General features: G+C 43.7%; 1 protein-coding gene and 1 pseudogene across 1 annotated transcript in view; both read left to right on the forward strand.

Moving 5' to 3' along the window:
• The window catches only part of angpt4 (angiopoietin 4), a 30,229-nt gene extending 20,254 nt beyond the window's left edge, over positions 1 to 9,975 (forward strand). The window contains exons 4-10 of the mRNA XM_061070155.1: positions 6,445 to 6,529; positions 7,303 to 7,450; positions 7,677 to 7,789; positions 8,371 to 8,472; positions 8,568 to 8,734; positions 9,110 to 9,243; positions 9,815 to 9,975. Of these exons, the coding sequence (XP_060926138.1) occupies positions 6,445 to 6,529; positions 7,303 to 7,450; positions 7,677 to 7,789; positions 8,371 to 8,472; positions 8,568 to 8,734; positions 9,110 to 9,243; positions 9,815 to 9,975 (910 nt within the window). The remainder of the gene's footprint in view (positions 1 to 6,444; positions 6,530 to 7,302; positions 7,451 to 7,676; positions 7,790 to 8,370; positions 8,473 to 8,567; positions 8,735 to 9,109; positions 9,244 to 9,814) is intronic.
• LOC132999435 (tripartite motif-containing protein 16-like) lies at positions 2,177 to 3,830 on the forward strand (annotated as a pseudogene).
• Positions 9,976 to 17,352: the final 7,377 nt, after the last annotated feature.

Here is a 17,352-nt window from a genome sequence, read left to right on the forward strand (position 1 = left end):
ACATCAAAGGTCAGGTGAGGCCCTATGGAAATTGTAATGATTATTGTTATTATTATTATTATTATTCCGGCAAATGAATTGTCTTTTTGAGGGCTTTAACATGCTCAAATTCTTACCAAAATTTGCAGAAAGTTAGAAAGTTGTGAAAAATTATGTATTCTGAAGGAATTTTCAACGGGCGTCGCAAAATGGCTCAACGGTGCCCCCGAGACCCCCGGAATTTGTTCACATTGACCGATCTTCACAAAAATCAATACACCGGTGTATCATGACCAGACGAACAAAAAAGGTTTTTGGGTGCAATGGGAAACGCGGACATACATTGACCATGAATCCTTTGATGCTGAGCCGTAAAGGCTCCATTATGCTTCTACGTATCCATTTCTCGGAGAGGGCTCCACGGAGGACGAAGAGCCTTTTTGATTTTTACCTCTCCGACCACTGTACGTCGAAAAAACTTCACCGCCAAACCCATAGGTGGCGCAACGGAAGACGAGCTCAGAGAAGCCTACCCCAATTTTGGGAAGAAGAAGTCCACGTGTGTCTGTTTATCTCTGTCTCCCACACACTGAACCATGGCAACTAACAGAACTAAATAAAGTGACACCCAGCGGGTCAAAATGCTGATGTTATCGTTTCTTAGCGCAGCGGTTCCCCGGTCTTGTTTCCGAACTGTGTTGCTGATTCCACAGCTTGAAGCTCCGTGTAGCTTGAAGCTAACCGGAGCTATCTAGCTCCCTCCCAGCTAGCTTTCCCCCCAGCTTCCACACACAGTCAGCAGGGACTCCCGGCACTAACAACTACTATCCAGTGTTTGCTTCTAACCTGGCGGTATTATAGAAGTTTTCACAAAAATCGATAAACACGTGTATCATGACCAGAAAAACAAAAAAGTCTAGTTCTTTGTAAGTTTGCTTTAATCTCACAGTGTTAAGGCCAATTTATGCCTCTCCGTTTTTTCTATTATGGACAGATAAGACCGCCCTATCCGTCGTGAAACGCCCTCTCCGAGTGCTTCGGACAGCTTTTCGTACACGTCTGATTTTTCTAACTATCCGTCTTCTTCTTGGAGACTCGACGGACCGCTCTTGGCTGTGATTGGTCCGCGTACGACATCATTTCCGTATGACGTCATTTCCGTATTTCCGGACCTCAAACTTCCTGTTTACTTGTAGCAACAAACACGAACACAACTATGATTCTACAATTAATGTGACGTGTATGTTAAGCCAGCGGAGTTGTCCGGCTGACGGTGGCTCGTTAGAGCACTGAGGGCATGTGTGCACGGTCACTTACGGTTATAACGAGCTTTCAAAACGGCGCTAGCAGGCTAGGCTAGCTGGCTAGCCACCATGCTAACTGCGGTGGTAACAGTGCAAGAACCCGCCGTCACGACCTTAATTCCACTTCTATCATGACACTGTTTCTATAATACCGTCAGGTTAGAAGCAAACACTGGGTAGTAGTTAGGGCCGGGAGTCCCTGCTGACTGTGTGTGGAAGCTGGGGGGGAGCTAGCTCCGGGTAGCTTCTAGCTACATGTAGCCTCAAGCAGATTCAAGCTGTGGAATCAGCAACACAGTTCGGAAACAAGACCGGGGAACCGCTGCGCTAAGAAACGATTACATCAGCATCTTGACACGCTGGGTGTCACTTTATTTAGTTCTGTTAGTTGCCATGGTTCAGTGTGTGGGAGGCAGGCTAACATGTAAACAGAGACACGTGGACTTCTTCTTCCCAAATGGGGTAGGCTTCTCTGAGCTCGTCTTCCGTTGCGCCACCTATGGGTTTGGCGATGAATTTTTTCTGACGGACTGTGTCGGAGAAGTAAAAATCAAAAAGACTCTTTGCCCCCCCGCTGAGACCTCTCCGAGAAACGGACACGTAGTAGTATAAAGAGCCTTTAGTGATGTTAGAATCCTTTGATGTCTTAGATGTAAAGGTGGAAGATTTATAAGGTCTGAAGAGAGAGAAGTGTGTTTTTGACCTGAACAGATCTATGAGTCTAGTACAGAGATACCGATAGACCATACCGTTACTCTTTTCAATAGAGTGTTAAAACGTGGGAAAAAGAGGAAGTGAACGAGAGAGGGAGGAGCAGAGATCTGTTTCTGTTCAGAGGAAGTGAATCTGTTCTACAGTCTCTGGCAGCAGCTGAAATGGATCAGCAAGAAAATCAACTGGACAGAGAAAGGTTCTGCTGTAGGATCTGTGTGGATCTACTGAAGGATCCGGTGACTACTGGCTGTGGACACAGCTTCTGTAAGAGCTGTATTAACACCCACTGGGACAAAGAGGAGGAGAGAGGAAGCTACAGCTGCCCTCAATGTAGACAGACCTTCACACCGAGGCCTGTCCTGGAGACAAGCACCATGTTAGCTGATTCACTGGAGGAGCTGAAGAAGACTGGACTCCAAGCTGCTCCTGCTGATCACTGCTATGCTGGACCTGAGGATGTGGCCTGTGATGTCTGCACTGGGAGAAAACGGAAAGCTCTCAAGTCCTGTTTGGATTGTTTGGCCTCTTATTGTGAAAAACACCTCCAGCCTCATCTTCAGTCAGCTGCATTGAAGAAGCACAAGCTGGTGGAGCCCTCGGAGAAGCTCCAGGAGAACATCTGCTCTCGTCACGACGAGGTGATGAAGATGTTCTGCCGCACTGATCAGCAGTGTATCTGTTCTCTCTGCTCTGTGGAGGAACATAAAGACCATGACACAGTGTCAGCTGCAGCAGAAAGGACTGAGAGGCAGAGAGAGCTCGGGCTGAGGAGATCAACAATCCAGCAGAGAGTCCAGGACACAGAGAAAGACGTGAAGCTGCTTCAACAGGAGGAGGAGGCCGTCAATGGCTCTGCTGATAAAGCAGTGGAGGACAGTGAGGAGATCTTCACTGAGATGATCTGTCTGCTGGAGAAAAGAAGCTCTGATGTGAAGCAGCAGATCAGATCCCTGCAGGAAACTGAAGTGAGTCGAGTCAGAGAGCTTCAGGAGAGACTGGAGCAGGAGATCACTGAGCTTAAGAGGAAAGACCATGAACTGCAGCAGCTCTCAGACACAGAGGATCACAACCAGTTTCTACACAACTACCCCTCACTGTCACTCAGTGAATCTACACACTCATCCAGCATCAGGATCCGTCCTCTGAGGTACTTTGAGGACGTGACAGCAGCTGTGTCACAGGTCAGAGGTCGACTACAGGACATTCTGAGTGAGAAAGAGACAGAGATTTTACAGATTGTGTCTCAAGTGGATGTTTTACTGCGACAACCAGAGCCAGAGACCAGAGCTGACTTCTTAAAATATTCACAGGAAATCACACTGGATCCAAACACAGCAAACAAAGATCTGTTATTATCTGAGGGAAACAGAAAAGTAACAGGAATGCGTGTAGAACAATCTTATTCTGATCACCCAGACAGATTCACTTATTGGCGTCAGGTCCTGAGTAGAGAGAGTCTGACTGGACGTTGTTACTGGGAGATGGAGGTGGAGGTGGTTGAGCAGAGCAGTTGGTGTCACATACAAGAATATCAGCAGAGCAGGTTGCTCAGATGAATGTTTATTTGGACACAATGATAAATCTTGGATTTTATTTTGTACTGGAAACAGATGTTACTTTAATTACAACAGCATCCTCACTCCAGTGTCAGGTCCTGTGTCCTCCATAGTAGGAGTGTACCTGGATCACAGTGCAGATGTTCTGTCCTTCTACAGCGTCTCTGACACCATGACTCTCCTCCACAGAGTCCAGAACACATTCACTCAGCCTCTCTATGCTGGAGTTAGGGTATTTGACTATGGAGACACAGTTGAGTTCTATAAACTCAAATAGACTCGAGTCATTAAAAGCAGTGATTCAGATTCTGTGTGTAAATCTTTAACTTCTTTTGTCTCCATGTTTGTTGATCAAAGTTCGTCGTGGCGCAGTTCTGCGCCGCACAGAGATCAGCTGTCAATCAAACACTGACCTTCCTTTATCACACATATTTAGTTCTCACTTTGTAAATAAACAAATCTATAATTACACTGACATGAATGTGTTTGAATGAACCTGAGCACCGAGCGGTTGAGAGGCTCTATTGTATTTCAAAGGACTTTTTCAGGGCGAAATTGCTGAAACTTCGGTGTTCGAGGTTCAACCCCCCCCTCCCTGCAGACAATCAGATGGTTTAAAGGAATGGGCGTGGCAAAATACCTGACTAGTGCCCCCGAAAGGGTGTGACCATGGTGTGGCATCAAAGTTTGATTACACGCCATCAAAACACAAGCTTCTCTATCTCTGGCATATTTGGTTCAATCGGATCCAAACTAGACATGTAGGACAAGAGTCCAGTCCTGAAGACATCTACACAGACAACATGACTTAACATCACAGCGCCACCTTCTGGCTACAGGAAGGGACATGTTTTATACTTTGATGAACTGCTCCTGGTTATAATATGTAATTATTTTTTATATAATCAATATCCAATGCTTAAACATAATATGCACTGTGTTTTGTCCTTTTATGGTACTTTTGTGTAATTATCATGAAGTCATTATTTAATTTTGAAAATATCAGTTATTGTCGGCACTATGAGTACCATGGATACCGGGGTTGTTCTTATCAGTTTGCTTGTGTTCCACCCACCCACACACACACACCCACCCACCCACACACACACACACACACACACACACACACACACACACACACACACACACACACACACAAAAACTTACAGACCACAGCACCACAGCGATCAGTGACTCCCCATCAGTCCACATCCCAGTGAAAGGTGTTTCCTCGTTCACATGCGGGTCAACATGATGAAGTGTTTGGAGGCAGGAGCTGATAACGTGTTTCAGCTCTCAGTTTTCTCAGTGTGACCACGGTCTCACCGCCAGTGTAAAACAATATCACTCGTAGACGTAAAACCATGACATGACACATGTGCACATGCGAAAACAACGGGAGGTCGTGTCCGACACTTGTCAATTACTCTTCAGCAGAAATTGAACTTGTGGTTGAAAAAGCTCCGTGAGCAGTTTGGACATTATGTGTCAATGATAAATATACTGAGGAGTGTCGGGAGCAGTGTTACTAAACCTAACAAATGAATGGAGTAAATAATGCAGATCAGGATGGGAAATGATATTAAAGTTAAAGATATTGTATTATGGCAGTGTCATTCTGATGGCACTTTACAAAGATGACGGTATTGAAAGGTTCGCCGAGGACAGTGAGTTACAGCGTCTCCTACTTGTTTACTAGTCTGGTAACATCATCGAATACGGTGGGCCTACAAAATCAGAGATCTGATGCTTTGCATAAAACGTGAGCTCTGCAGAGGAGTCAACAAGCCTGAATTATTGTCCCAGTTTGCCCCTGGCTGAAGTTCTTGTTTTGAGCAGCTGCTTTTCTGGTTCACCTGCAGCAATATCTGCTCTGGCAGAAAGAAGGTTATTAACTTTATTTTGTAGTCTTACGGCTCCTCGAGCAGGAGTTATAACCCCAGAACCATTACAGACAGATTTGCTGCAAACAGTTTGGATTTGCTTCGTCCCTCTGGAGATACTTACAAACCTCCTATTAAAATGTCTATTCTGAAGAATTTCTAGGAGTTGTGTTTCTATGACTTCCGATAATATACTTTTTGGTTTTTCTACAACCTGCAGATTTCCTACATCTCCTAGATTGCTTTTATCTTTGCTGCATGGTTGCAGGTTACACGTGTCTCTGACTCTTCTGTCGTGAATGATCGATGGACGTTGTGTTGGTTTTGCAGGAGTCCTGCCAATAGAAGCTATGGCTTGTTTGGAAAACCCTTTTTGCCAATTCACATTAGAAACAATGAGAGACGTGCGATGGTGGTTGAGTCAAAAAAAGATTTGTCACTTTTACTTCTGTTTTCTTTTCACTTAATCGGGAACTTTGACCATTTTCAACCTGCTTTATATTATGACAATATCTAAAGTATACAAAGATTTATTACTGCACCTGTTGCCTGGACCGAGATTTACTCGATCCTTTGTTTCCAAATCAGAAGATGACTTTTGCGCCACAACTACAACATGCACTTTGTGACACAAGTGACTTTCCACAGCAGAACTTCTAGATGCTTTACCACAAACAGATGATTATTACCCATTACCTCAGGAACAAGTCACGGCAAAACCATTGATAACAAGTGATGAAGTTGGTTTGACACGCAAATGTTGACTTTTCATTTCTTCGGTGTTAGAAGCCTGGCCTGGAGCATGTATCGGAAAGAGGCCTGGGCACCAGGTGCATTCTGGGTATTGTAGCATTTATACCTTTAGGGGGAAAAAGGTCATACCACAGTCCCTATTCTCTGTTATCTCCCGTCATGTTGCACCATTTTTTCCCCCTTTCTATTGAGGAGATGCACAGGTTTTATTGGAGAGCTCCATCCTCCCAATGACTTCTTCAATGTGTCTTCCAGTCACCTGGAGAGTAAAGTTCAGATGTTGGAGTCTCGGCAGAGAGGAGAGCTGGAGGACATGAAGGAGCACAAGAGCGGACTGCAGGTACACGTCATACAAATGATTAATTCAAACCAAGTATTTCCCATTTACAGTACATATATTTCAGTGCACGAGATGATGAGTGCATGAGCTCTTAAATTTGAACCTATACAGATCTGATCAGTTTCTGTTGATTCATTCTACTTTAACAAAGCTGGCTGAGAAGTGTAGACTCAAAACAAACTTAAGATAAAACCAAGGAGGTTATGTTTTAGGTAGTTTGTTTGAAATCACCATGAAACTTGGTGGGAGGACATGGAATGGTTCAGGGAAGAACCCATTCACTTCTTGGGCAGATCGAGAATATTCCTTCCACTTTCTTTAACTTTTCCACATTGCAAGATTTGGCACAGATTTGTCCAAATCGTATATATCCGAATATTCCATGAGAACAGTTCATGGTTTTTATCACTTTCTTTAACATCATAGGTTTGTCAACATTGTCCTTGATTTTTCAGTGAAACATGTATCAAACAAAAGAAACCAAGGAAAAGAGGAGAAAATGTAACCTCCTTGGCAAAGGTGATGAAAAGCATCAGAGGCAGATGAGGATTGTTGTTGGAAACAATAAAATCAGAGCTGTTAAACAAAAGAAAATCGAGTGATGTTTGGAACAGGGAGATGGAATAGGGGCTTGCTCCGTCCTCTCCACATCGACCTGGTGTTGCAGTACCTGCCAGATCGGTGCACCAACACGGTAGATGGCGTTGACGCACCTTGACGTTGGTTGCCATCCGCAAATTAACCAAGCAAAGAAGAAAATGTTTTTCTCTCAGTCTGTTGTCAGGACTCAGATGGCGGCCATCGAGTCTTTAGAGAGGCAGCTGAGAGTCGCCAGCAGCAACAACACAGCTCTGCAGAGGCAGCAGGCTCAGCTGATGGCATCTGTCCACACACTCATTAACATGGTGGCTAGTACTACAGGTATACACACACACACACACAAATTCCCTCATGTGTTCTCTAACCCCTTACCTAACCTTAAACATCAAAACATTATAACCCAGTCTTTAAATAAATGTGTGGAACAGGCTCTCTGAGGTTTATGCTCACAATGATCCTAACAAAGACACAACATACACACACACCCATGGGTCTTCACTGTATTTGTTGTGTGTTGGTGTGTGTGTGTGTGTGTGTGTGTGTGTAGCGTCACCTCCTGGGAACCAGATGTGGAGGGACTGTGCAGACGCCTACAAGGCCGGTCACTCTGTCAGTGGAGTGTATCAAGTCTTCATCAGCAACAGGACTCAACCTGTGCAGGTAATGTCTGACCTGCAGCAATGTTTTCTCTATGTTCTAAATTCAGTTATGTTGATCAGTGTGAGCAAACGTTCGGGTAGAATCAGAACCAATGAATGGACCAGAACACATTCCACACTGACTCTGTATCAAGCCATAACTTCAATACTTTAACGCATCAACCTAATTATTCCAGAAATCTCTGTTTGTCCGTGTCTCTCATATCTCGAGAACCGTTCATCCAGTCGCCTTCACACTTGACACAGGTGTTGTTCAAGACCAAAGGAAGTGCAGTGTGGAATACGTGATAGGTTCGGTACTGTTTAACTTTTAATAAACAGCCCATCAGTGCTCTGTAGAAGCAGCGGTGGCTGGGATCACGTTCATCAAACTGATTCTCCACTTCAGGTTCTGTGGACTGAGTTGAGCTTCAGTGAACTTTGAATAAACAGGTGAACAGATCTTTGTGCAGATCACTTCTACAGTTTCAGAAAGATAAACTGCAACCAGCATCACCCCAGGCAAAGCAAACGGCCCATTCCAAACAATGGACACTAGCATAGTATTTGACATTTTTAGTACTTTCCCATCTTTTCCTGAAGGTGTACTGTGACATGGAGACGAGCGGAGGAGGGTGGACGGTTTTCCAGCGACGGTTTAACGGCAGCGTGGACTTCCAGAGGAGCTGGAGGGAGTACAAGATGGTGGGTTTCTCTAATGGGAGCATTGAATGAAAACTGAGAATAAGATCCGCTAGTACATCGCACCTCACCCTCGTCCCCATCATCCCACTCTGCAGGGTTTCGGGGACCTGTTGGGAGAGCACTGGTTGGGTAATGAAGTTTTGTACCTGCTGACCAGTCAGGGTCAGTACTCTCTACGGGTGGACCTGAAAGACTGGGAGGGAAACCCCGCCCACTCCCAGTACGACCGCTTTACGCTGACCAGTGAGAGGCAGCAGTACAGGTGAGTGACAGCTAAACTTCTCCACTATCTGTCTGTCTGCCTGCCTGCCTGTCTGCCTGCCTGCCTGCCTGCCTGCCTGTCTGCCTGTCTGTCTGTCTGTCTGTCTGCCTGTCTGTCTGTCTGTCTGTCTGTCTGTCTGTCTGTCTGTCTGTCTGTCTGTCTGTCTGTCTGTCTGTCTGTCTGTCTGTCTGTCTGTCTGTCTGTCTGTCTGTCTGTCTGTCTGTCTGTCTGTCTGTCTGTCTGTCTGTCTGTCTGTCTGTCTGTCTGTCTGTCTGTCTGTCTGTCTGTCTGTCTGTCTGTCTGTCTGTGTAATTTAATGTAATGTAATGAAGTACAGTACTTACTCTCCACCCGCCCCTGCCTCCGGTCTCTCAGGTTGTATCTGAGAGGTTACAGCGGCACAGCAGGGAGGCAGAGCAGCTTGACCACCCATGGGACCAGCTTCAGCACCCGAGACCAGGACAACGACAACTGCGACCACTGCAAATGTGCCCTGATGCTCACTGGAGGTAAAGTTCAACTAGCTCCGCCCCTCGTCTGAATGTCCCCCACGGGCTCCAGTGGTTGTTAGTTGTTACTAAGGGGAAGACAAACTGGAAAAGGTCCCAATTCACTTGTGATCTCATCGGGTGGAGCCACAAAGATTAATAAAGGATTGAGTCTAATGCCGCAGAATTTTCACACCTCAAGATTTCATACAAAGTCGATTCAAAGTTGCGATTACATGCAAGTATCTCGTCTCTCCCCCGGGAGATTACAAATAACACATTTAGTTAATTTGAAACGGAATGGATGCAACATTTGCATTTGTAGCACGAACCGGTTGTGTTTATTCCGGATTCACGTGATGGACGCAAATAAACACAAATCACGTGTTTAGGGCATTGTCAAAATGCAGCATGATGAAAGTGAATAAACAATCTCTCTCTCTCTCTCTGTCATAAATCAAACCAAATAAAGACATCAACACATATACGTTGTTGTTTCAGTGTTTCACTGCTTGGACCAGGGTTCTAAATTAAGTTATGGATTAAAGTCCCTGTGCACATCGCTCTGTGTGTCTGTCTCTCTCTCCATCAGGTTGGTGGTTCGACGCCTGTGGTTTCTCCAACCTGAACGGAATGTACTACAGCATCGGCCACAACATCAGGAAGCTTAACGGTATCAAGTGGCACCACTTCAGAGGCCCCAGCTACTCTCTGCGCTCCACCGCCATGATGGTTCGACCCTACGACTTCTAGCCGCCCCCCTCAGCCTTTATGATGGAACAACCCAATGGCACCCCTCCAATATACCATTAAGATGGTGTGACTCTACAGTCAGACCCCTAAGTCCACTACCTTGATAGAACACTTACAACAATACTTGTTGCATCCACAAGGGTACAAACCTGACTTTAGCAGACTGTGAGAATCACAACCTTAATCGACCGGCATGGTTTGAAAGTTTAGCGGGATGAATTGTTTTATGTAAACCTGCCCGAGATCCACGAGGGTCATAAATGTGATGCTCAAAAAGAACCAGTTCATTCCGAGGGGTATTTGGAAATCAAAGGCGTTTCTGAATCACCAGAGTCGGAGGCGGGGTTGAAACGCCAACCGTCACTGATGGAGCCAGTCGCTCCAAGCAGAGGTTCAAAGGGTTTTTACACGTAAAGGTGACAGAAACAATTGTGAAAACTGAGAATCAGCAAGAGCGTGAAACCCTACAGACTTTCTCTGGCCAACGATGGCACCAAGTAGGCGTCAAAGTATCTGTGAACGTCACTTATCCTTCGTACCAAAGCTTTTCTACCATCCGCTGAGAAGCTCCCATGGCAGCTACATGGTACAGACCTTTCTGACTTTGGAACATCTCCACCTGCAACATGGTGTCTCGAGGTTCATCCCCTGTTTACCTTTTCTCACATGTGGAGATTCCTTCTGTTTGGGAACCAGGGGTCATTCTGACTGTCTGATTGTCTGTTGGCAGAAGATCATATCACCGTCTTCCACTGAAACCTCCCTCTCTGACTGTGTCGCACTTTTTGAAGAAAACTAAAATTCAGAGACCAACAAAGCCGCTTGTGCTGCTCACAAGCCCCAGAGGAGAACATGAGAAGAAGAGCTGATGCAGAGCAGAAGGTCCTGTGATGTTGCGTTTTCTGGCTTCAGGTGGAACAGGTGAATGTTCTCTCGGTCAGACAATCCCAGTTCTGAATATCTCCAGAGGAGGATGATACGTGTCCTCACACCAAGGAGGCTTCCAGTCTGAGGAATGAACTGGTTGACCAGGAGTTCATGAAGACACAAAGAATCAAAATTCAATGAAAGTTGTGTAGGTTGCTGACTGGAAATTTGACTGTGATGTTTAAGTCAATAAGAAAGTAACAGGGTACGAGTTTGGACAAGAACATTTCTAAGAAAACTCTAACTATGTTTGTTTACAGGAACAACTAAATAATGAAATGAGAGACCGTCCTGTTTCATGAACTGGAAATGTGTCCGACAAGTCGCCTGCTTCAAGACCCTGAAGTGATTTAAAGTTGAGTCAATCAGGGACAGACAGTGGTTTCTTTCTTCTTTACAATAAAGTAAATGAGTATTTTCCCCCAAAATGTCAAACTCTTCCTTTAAAAACACGTTTTACTCGTGTTGATCAAACTCAACTTTAGGATTTGGAGGTTGATGATGATCGTGAAGAGAAGCCTCTGCAGGTTTCACAGGTTGAGACGTCACATGTTTATTTGTCAGTATGCATAAGTCTTATTAAAATGCACCTTATGGAAGAGAACGTGAGTGTTTGTTTTGACCTTTGCCCTCACTGTTACTGTGTGTTTTGTGTTGAACGATTCTGAAAACAGTAACAAATTACACTTTTCAAGTGTTCAAAAATGTTTTTTGATTTACTGCATTTGTGTTTCAAAGCTTGTCCACTCAACTGTAATATGTTTGTTTTGTAGAATAAAATATGTCAATAAAGCGTCACTGCTCCTTCTCTCAGACGTTCACTGGTGAAGACGATCATAGGTAAAAGTAACTTCTGGAATTATTTCCTTTAGAATAAATGAATAAATGCTGACTCATACATTTCAATAATAGTTAAAACATATATTGTTACAAGTGCTTGCAGAATTGGACTTGTGACTGTGTCTCATTCTGTTAATAAAGGTTGACAACGTGATGGCTCCCAAAAGTGAAGCCAAAGCGCCCTGCTCGCCCCCTGGTGTATGGCTGCAGTATAGGTCATAAACCCGCCTCATCCATGTTAGCAGATGTGACATGCACCAAACAAAAAATCTAAGTAGACGCTAAATGTCACAGATGTTTCTGTCATTTCATGTTGTTCTTATCTCACTGATGTTTCTGTGTTTCTGATCAGTTTGATTTGGATCAGTTATTTCATGATATAATAACAGGCTAAGACGTCATGATTGACAGCTGACACTGACTCCTGATTGGTCAAGCCTGGGTATGAGTGGGACCTTGATACCACGCCTCTGTCCTCTGACGGCTCGCGCTCTGACTGCACAAGATGCCAGCGTCTGAGTTATTTTGGCTTCATTTCTTCTTCCTGTATTTCTGCATTTCTGCATATATATTGTTCAAATTGAAAGATTCATTCAAAACAGTTCAGTGTTGTTCTGGTTATCTCCTGTGGTCAGACTGTGTAACTACAAGTTGTTTGGTTTACAGGGGGCGAAGTGCAGCATGATATAAATTGTGTGTGCGTGTTTATCCAGTCCAGGGCATTATATGATGGTCCTGGATCCCTGCTGAGCAATTTCACATTGTAAAATAATATAAGCATAAATATCAGGTGTTTATTTACCTACTGTAACCACTTAAAGTTACTCAGTATTCATTCTTGGATCCTAACACCGTTCACTCATCGTTTCCTGTTTGATTTGTATTCAGACAAATATGTGTTTTGCCAATTTGAAGTTGCTTTATGTGTGTATATGTTTTCGCCTCCTACTTACTTGTCCATAACAATCGCATGTTTCTGTTTATTAGGGCCCGAGCACCGACGTTGGGAGGCCCTGATGTATTTTGAAGGATTCGTATTTCTCTTTTGGGCTTTTTCAGGGCCTAGACGCTCAAATTCATACCAGGGTTTGAAGGAAATTCAAAACCCCAAAAAGTTATTGCATTCATGAGTAATTTGAAATGGGCGTGGCAAAATGGCTCAGAGCGCCATCTAAGGAAAAGCCCCTGAGTAAGCTTTCACCGATCTTCACAGAAATCATAGCCCAGGTGTATCATGACCAGACAAACAAAAAAATGTCTAGAGATGCAATTTGAACAACGCAACCAGAAGCCCGCCAGTTTTCAACTTTCAAGGTTATGACATATTGGAAACGAAGACAAATATACATATATGAATGTAAAATTAAAGTTCTCTCGGGGCACCACCCTTCACAGAAGGGAAAAGATAGCCAATTTATTGATTAAGATCAGTCTCATTTAGATCTCGTTCAATTAGAAATCTCAGTATTTACTATTACAGATTATATAATGAACAGTGAAGGTTTATAGAGTTCTTGACAGTATAGAGGTTGGCAAAATTCACTTATGCAACATTAATGAAGGAACATTTTTAAAGGAAAACATTTATTATGAACATAATAAAGTATAAAAACACAAATTACTAACAAAATGTACTAACTAACAAATATGTGTATGGGAGATAGTGCTGTAGTTCAGTTAGCAGTTCGTCCTGCCGGTTGTGTGAAGTCTTCTGGCTCGTGCGGTTTATGCTTTCCTGGTTCTGTTGAGCTGTGCAGTTCAGTTGCTTATTGAGTCTTAGTTCTTACCTGCAGGACATTGAGTTGCTGCGAGGAGTTTGGAAAAAGCGTGAGATGCGTGGAGGTTTCCTTGAAGAGATGAGTTGGAAAACTGCACCTCTGACCTCCGGTTGTTGGATGGGAAGAGAAGAGTTGCTGGAGCAGCCCGGCTTCCCCCCTCGGAGATGCAGGAGAAGCGGCTGTCCTCGGTGGGTGGCTGGAAAGAAAGCTGGAGCAGCCTTCCGCCCTCAGAGGGATTGGAGAAAGAGAGAGAATTGGGGGAGACCTTGGTCATATATAGGCCCGGCTTTTCACACTTATGCGTGACTTTGCTGAAACAAAAGGAACCTGTTGCCTCTTGGGAGACTGAGTTCTTTGACCTTCTCAGAACAAAGAGAACACGTTGCATCCTGGGAGACTCGGGAGGCTCGGTCCAGCACATGCGGCCATGTGGTTTCAAGTTTTGTCCACACATGTAGGCCGAGAATGAGGCTGTGTGTTTCCACAAAGACATTGCCCAACAGCAAAGGCAAGTGAAGATGCGACTTGAGACTTCCTGTTCTTGGTGGCGTAGCCTAACATGAAGCTTCCTGTCACTGAGTGATAAGGTGAAGGCCGCCTCTTTTTGATGTGACATCACTCGCACTCGCTCGACTTGAAACCAGGAGGTTCAGGGTTCGGGGAACAAGACCAGGAAGAAGCGGCAACTGATGAGACAGAAAACATATGTTGAGAACTTACTTCTCTCTTAGAGTCGTGTTGAGAATTGGAATTAAGCTTCGATCAGTTGCTTGATATCTGCCGGTCGGTCCCTTCTAGGACTTTGCTGTGTGGTCGTGGCAGGAACACGCCCTAACTCCTGGATATGGCAGGTCTCCGTGGGGTCACGATCCTGCTGCTCTGGGCTGGAATCATTGGTTTGGCCAAATGTAAGTTATCGTCTGTAATGTAATAGTAGCGTTGAGTCCTCGCACGTGTCATGAAAGTATTAAAATCTAGGGGAAAAAATCTGTAAATGACGTAAAACAAGCTAATGAACTGAACACGATGAGGTATTGTTTTCTTAACTCTTTTGTTGACTGTTTTTGAAGTTCGGTTGTTGAGAGTGTCCTCGTCTTCAGGAGGAATGTTGGAAAACCTCCGTGCCGGAGAGCAGCTTCTTCTCTCTTTGAAACGTCAGCTCTCTAACCGTAAGACAACTGAGGACAGGAATGACAGACATACTGTACCTCACGTCTTTGAGTCTGTGCAACTTCACCTTTCTTCAACTTTCCAAACCTAAGAACACGAAACAGAACAAGTGCGTGTGTTTGTGCGTGTGCGTGTGCGTGTGCGAGTGTGTGTGTGTGTGGTGGTTTGTATGTTTGGTTGGCGGGGTTGTGTGACAGATATGACATGTGTTTTTTTGGGGGGTGTCTCTGCAAGCTCTTCACTTCAACCCCAGTGGCTGTGTGTGTGTGTGTGTGTGTGTGTGTGTGTGTGTGTGTGTGTGTGTGTGTGTGTGTTTGTGTGTGTGTGTGTGTGTGTGTGTGCGTATGCATGTGTTTGTGTTTGTGTTTGTGTGTGTGTGTGTTTGTGTGTGTGTGTGTGTGTATGTTTGTGTGTGTGCGTGACAGAGCAGATCGACGCAGGCCAAACAGACTGAGACCGAGTAAATGACTTCGGAATACTTGGAGAGGAAAAAAAAAATAAAAAGGGGAAGTGCGTTGTTCAAAATGAAGAAGTGCGGTCAGAGATGTTAGACACGTTGCACGATTAAATCAGATTGTGGGAGGAGGGGGAGCTTATAAAAGAGGGGGGGCGGGGTCTGTGATCTGTGAAGTATGCAAAACAGGTCAAATACAGAAAAATCCCTAACGGAGAAAACATGAGGGACCTCAGACATGTAGATGGATTCAGGGACCGGGATCATGGGGCGTTTGAGCTCTGATAAAACAGTGTGGATGTCACAACTTTGTTTCACCCTCTGCCCTGAAGACACAGAAAAAGAAAAGAACCCAAAGGACAGAGAAGGCTTCACTCTTGGTTAAGAGGTTGACAATGAAACGTAACGACTTCATAAAGAGGAAGTTACAGTGGCCTTTTTTTTCTGTCCATGTCTATGGAAGCCCAGAGAGCCCAACGCACTGCAAATAAAGAAACACAACTTTATCAATTTGAAGGAGACAACACAAGCTAATATAGAAACGCGATGCAAATAGGGGGGGAAAATGACACCGGGAAAAAGTGGTGAACCTGTCTGTAGGTCAATGTTTGCGACGTTAGTGAAGTCGGCTGCTAATCAACGGTGAGACAGCTTCACAAAGCATTGAACTGTTTCCGGTAAATAAATGAAGTGTCAAAATACATTTGGGGTGTGGTAGACACTAGTCACTAGACACTAGTCTACCACACCCCGAAGATTTCTTCTAAAAAACACTGATCTGACAAATTCTCTACTACATTCAGCTTCACTATTATGACAAATAAAAAAACTGCAACGCAAAAGTTGACACAATTTCTCTAATCTGTGATTTCAGGTCAAAGGCCCACTGTACCAGGTGAGTGATAAACCCAAGTTAATGTATAAAATGTATTTAGTTGGTGCTGTAATTAGTCGAGAAATCAAGAAATGTTTTATTAATGTATTCTGCGAACAGAATTTAATTGCAAACACCAAGTAAGCCACAACACAAATGCTGAAGCCACAACACAAATATAAAAGCAACAACAGGAATGTCGAAGCCACAATACGTAGAAAGAAGCTACAACAATTGTTGACAATGAAATGAGCAGTGACTGGAAGTGGTCAAGTTACTGTTGTGTGGGTAAAATGAGCAGTCGTTTGTAAAAAAGACACAAAAAAAATTGGCTACTAAAAATGAGATGCTTGGCTATTTGAGGTGTTAGACATCAGGTGCTTGGAGCATCCAAACAGGAAGAACACACCTGTACCATCACACCTCAAATAGACAAGACTCTAATATTCAAGCAGCAACACTTCCAGCAGGTTTGTGTTATTCGTTCAATTATTATGAAATGTTATTCGTTCGATTGTGTATTAGTGTGAGTCCAGACAGCGGACAGTGACAGCAGCACTTGTTACTGTGAGTAGTATCTGTTCCAAGTGACTCAGAGATGAAGACATTTTGTCATAGTGACAACTGATTATTTCACAGATGAAGTGCGTCGTCCTACAGCTCCCCCGCTAGAGTGTGAGTATCACTTCAAAAAATCATATATTCTCTACAACATTGTATATTATAACTAGAATGGCACTGAGCAGAATGCAACCTCACCCTCCTCCTGGAACCACATTTAAATTCACCAGATTTGGATTTTTATTTGGTTCTGAACCGATATGCTGAAAAACATATTTTTATATTTTTTTCATCGAGAATCTTTTTAAAGGTGATGTCGCTGTTTTGTATTTCCTTTTCTTTTAAAAATCATTTTAGCATTTTCTTATGTTTCTTAAAATCTGTTCTCTTCTTCTTTCACTTACATTTGATTTTTTTTTTAAATCTGTATTGTATGTAAAGAACTTTGAGGTGAATTTCTAGAAAACAGTGATGCATAATTTATCAAAAATACTAATGATAAAAAAATCAAATGTAACCTCCTTGGTAGAGGTAATCATATTGTTATTATCTGGTGTTTGTGTTTCTCTATTTACTGTTTTATTTTATTTATATTTTATATTTATTCTCTTGATTTTGTCTGCAGGTTCTTTCACTGTAAATATATTATTATGGTAGAGGTTATCATATCGTTATTATCTGGTGTCTGTGTTTTTCTATGACCTGTTTTATTTTAATTCTCTTGATTTTGTCTGCAGGTAATTACACTGTAAAACCCATCAAGTTTGGCCTCC

The sequence above is a fragment of the Limanda limanda genome, chromosome 4, assembly GCF_963576545.1.
Source record: "Limanda limanda chromosome 4, fLimLim1.1, whole genome shotgun sequence".
Classification (NCBI taxonomy): Eukaryota; Metazoa; Chordata; class Actinopteri; order Pleuronectiformes; family Pleuronectidae; genus Limanda; species Limanda limanda.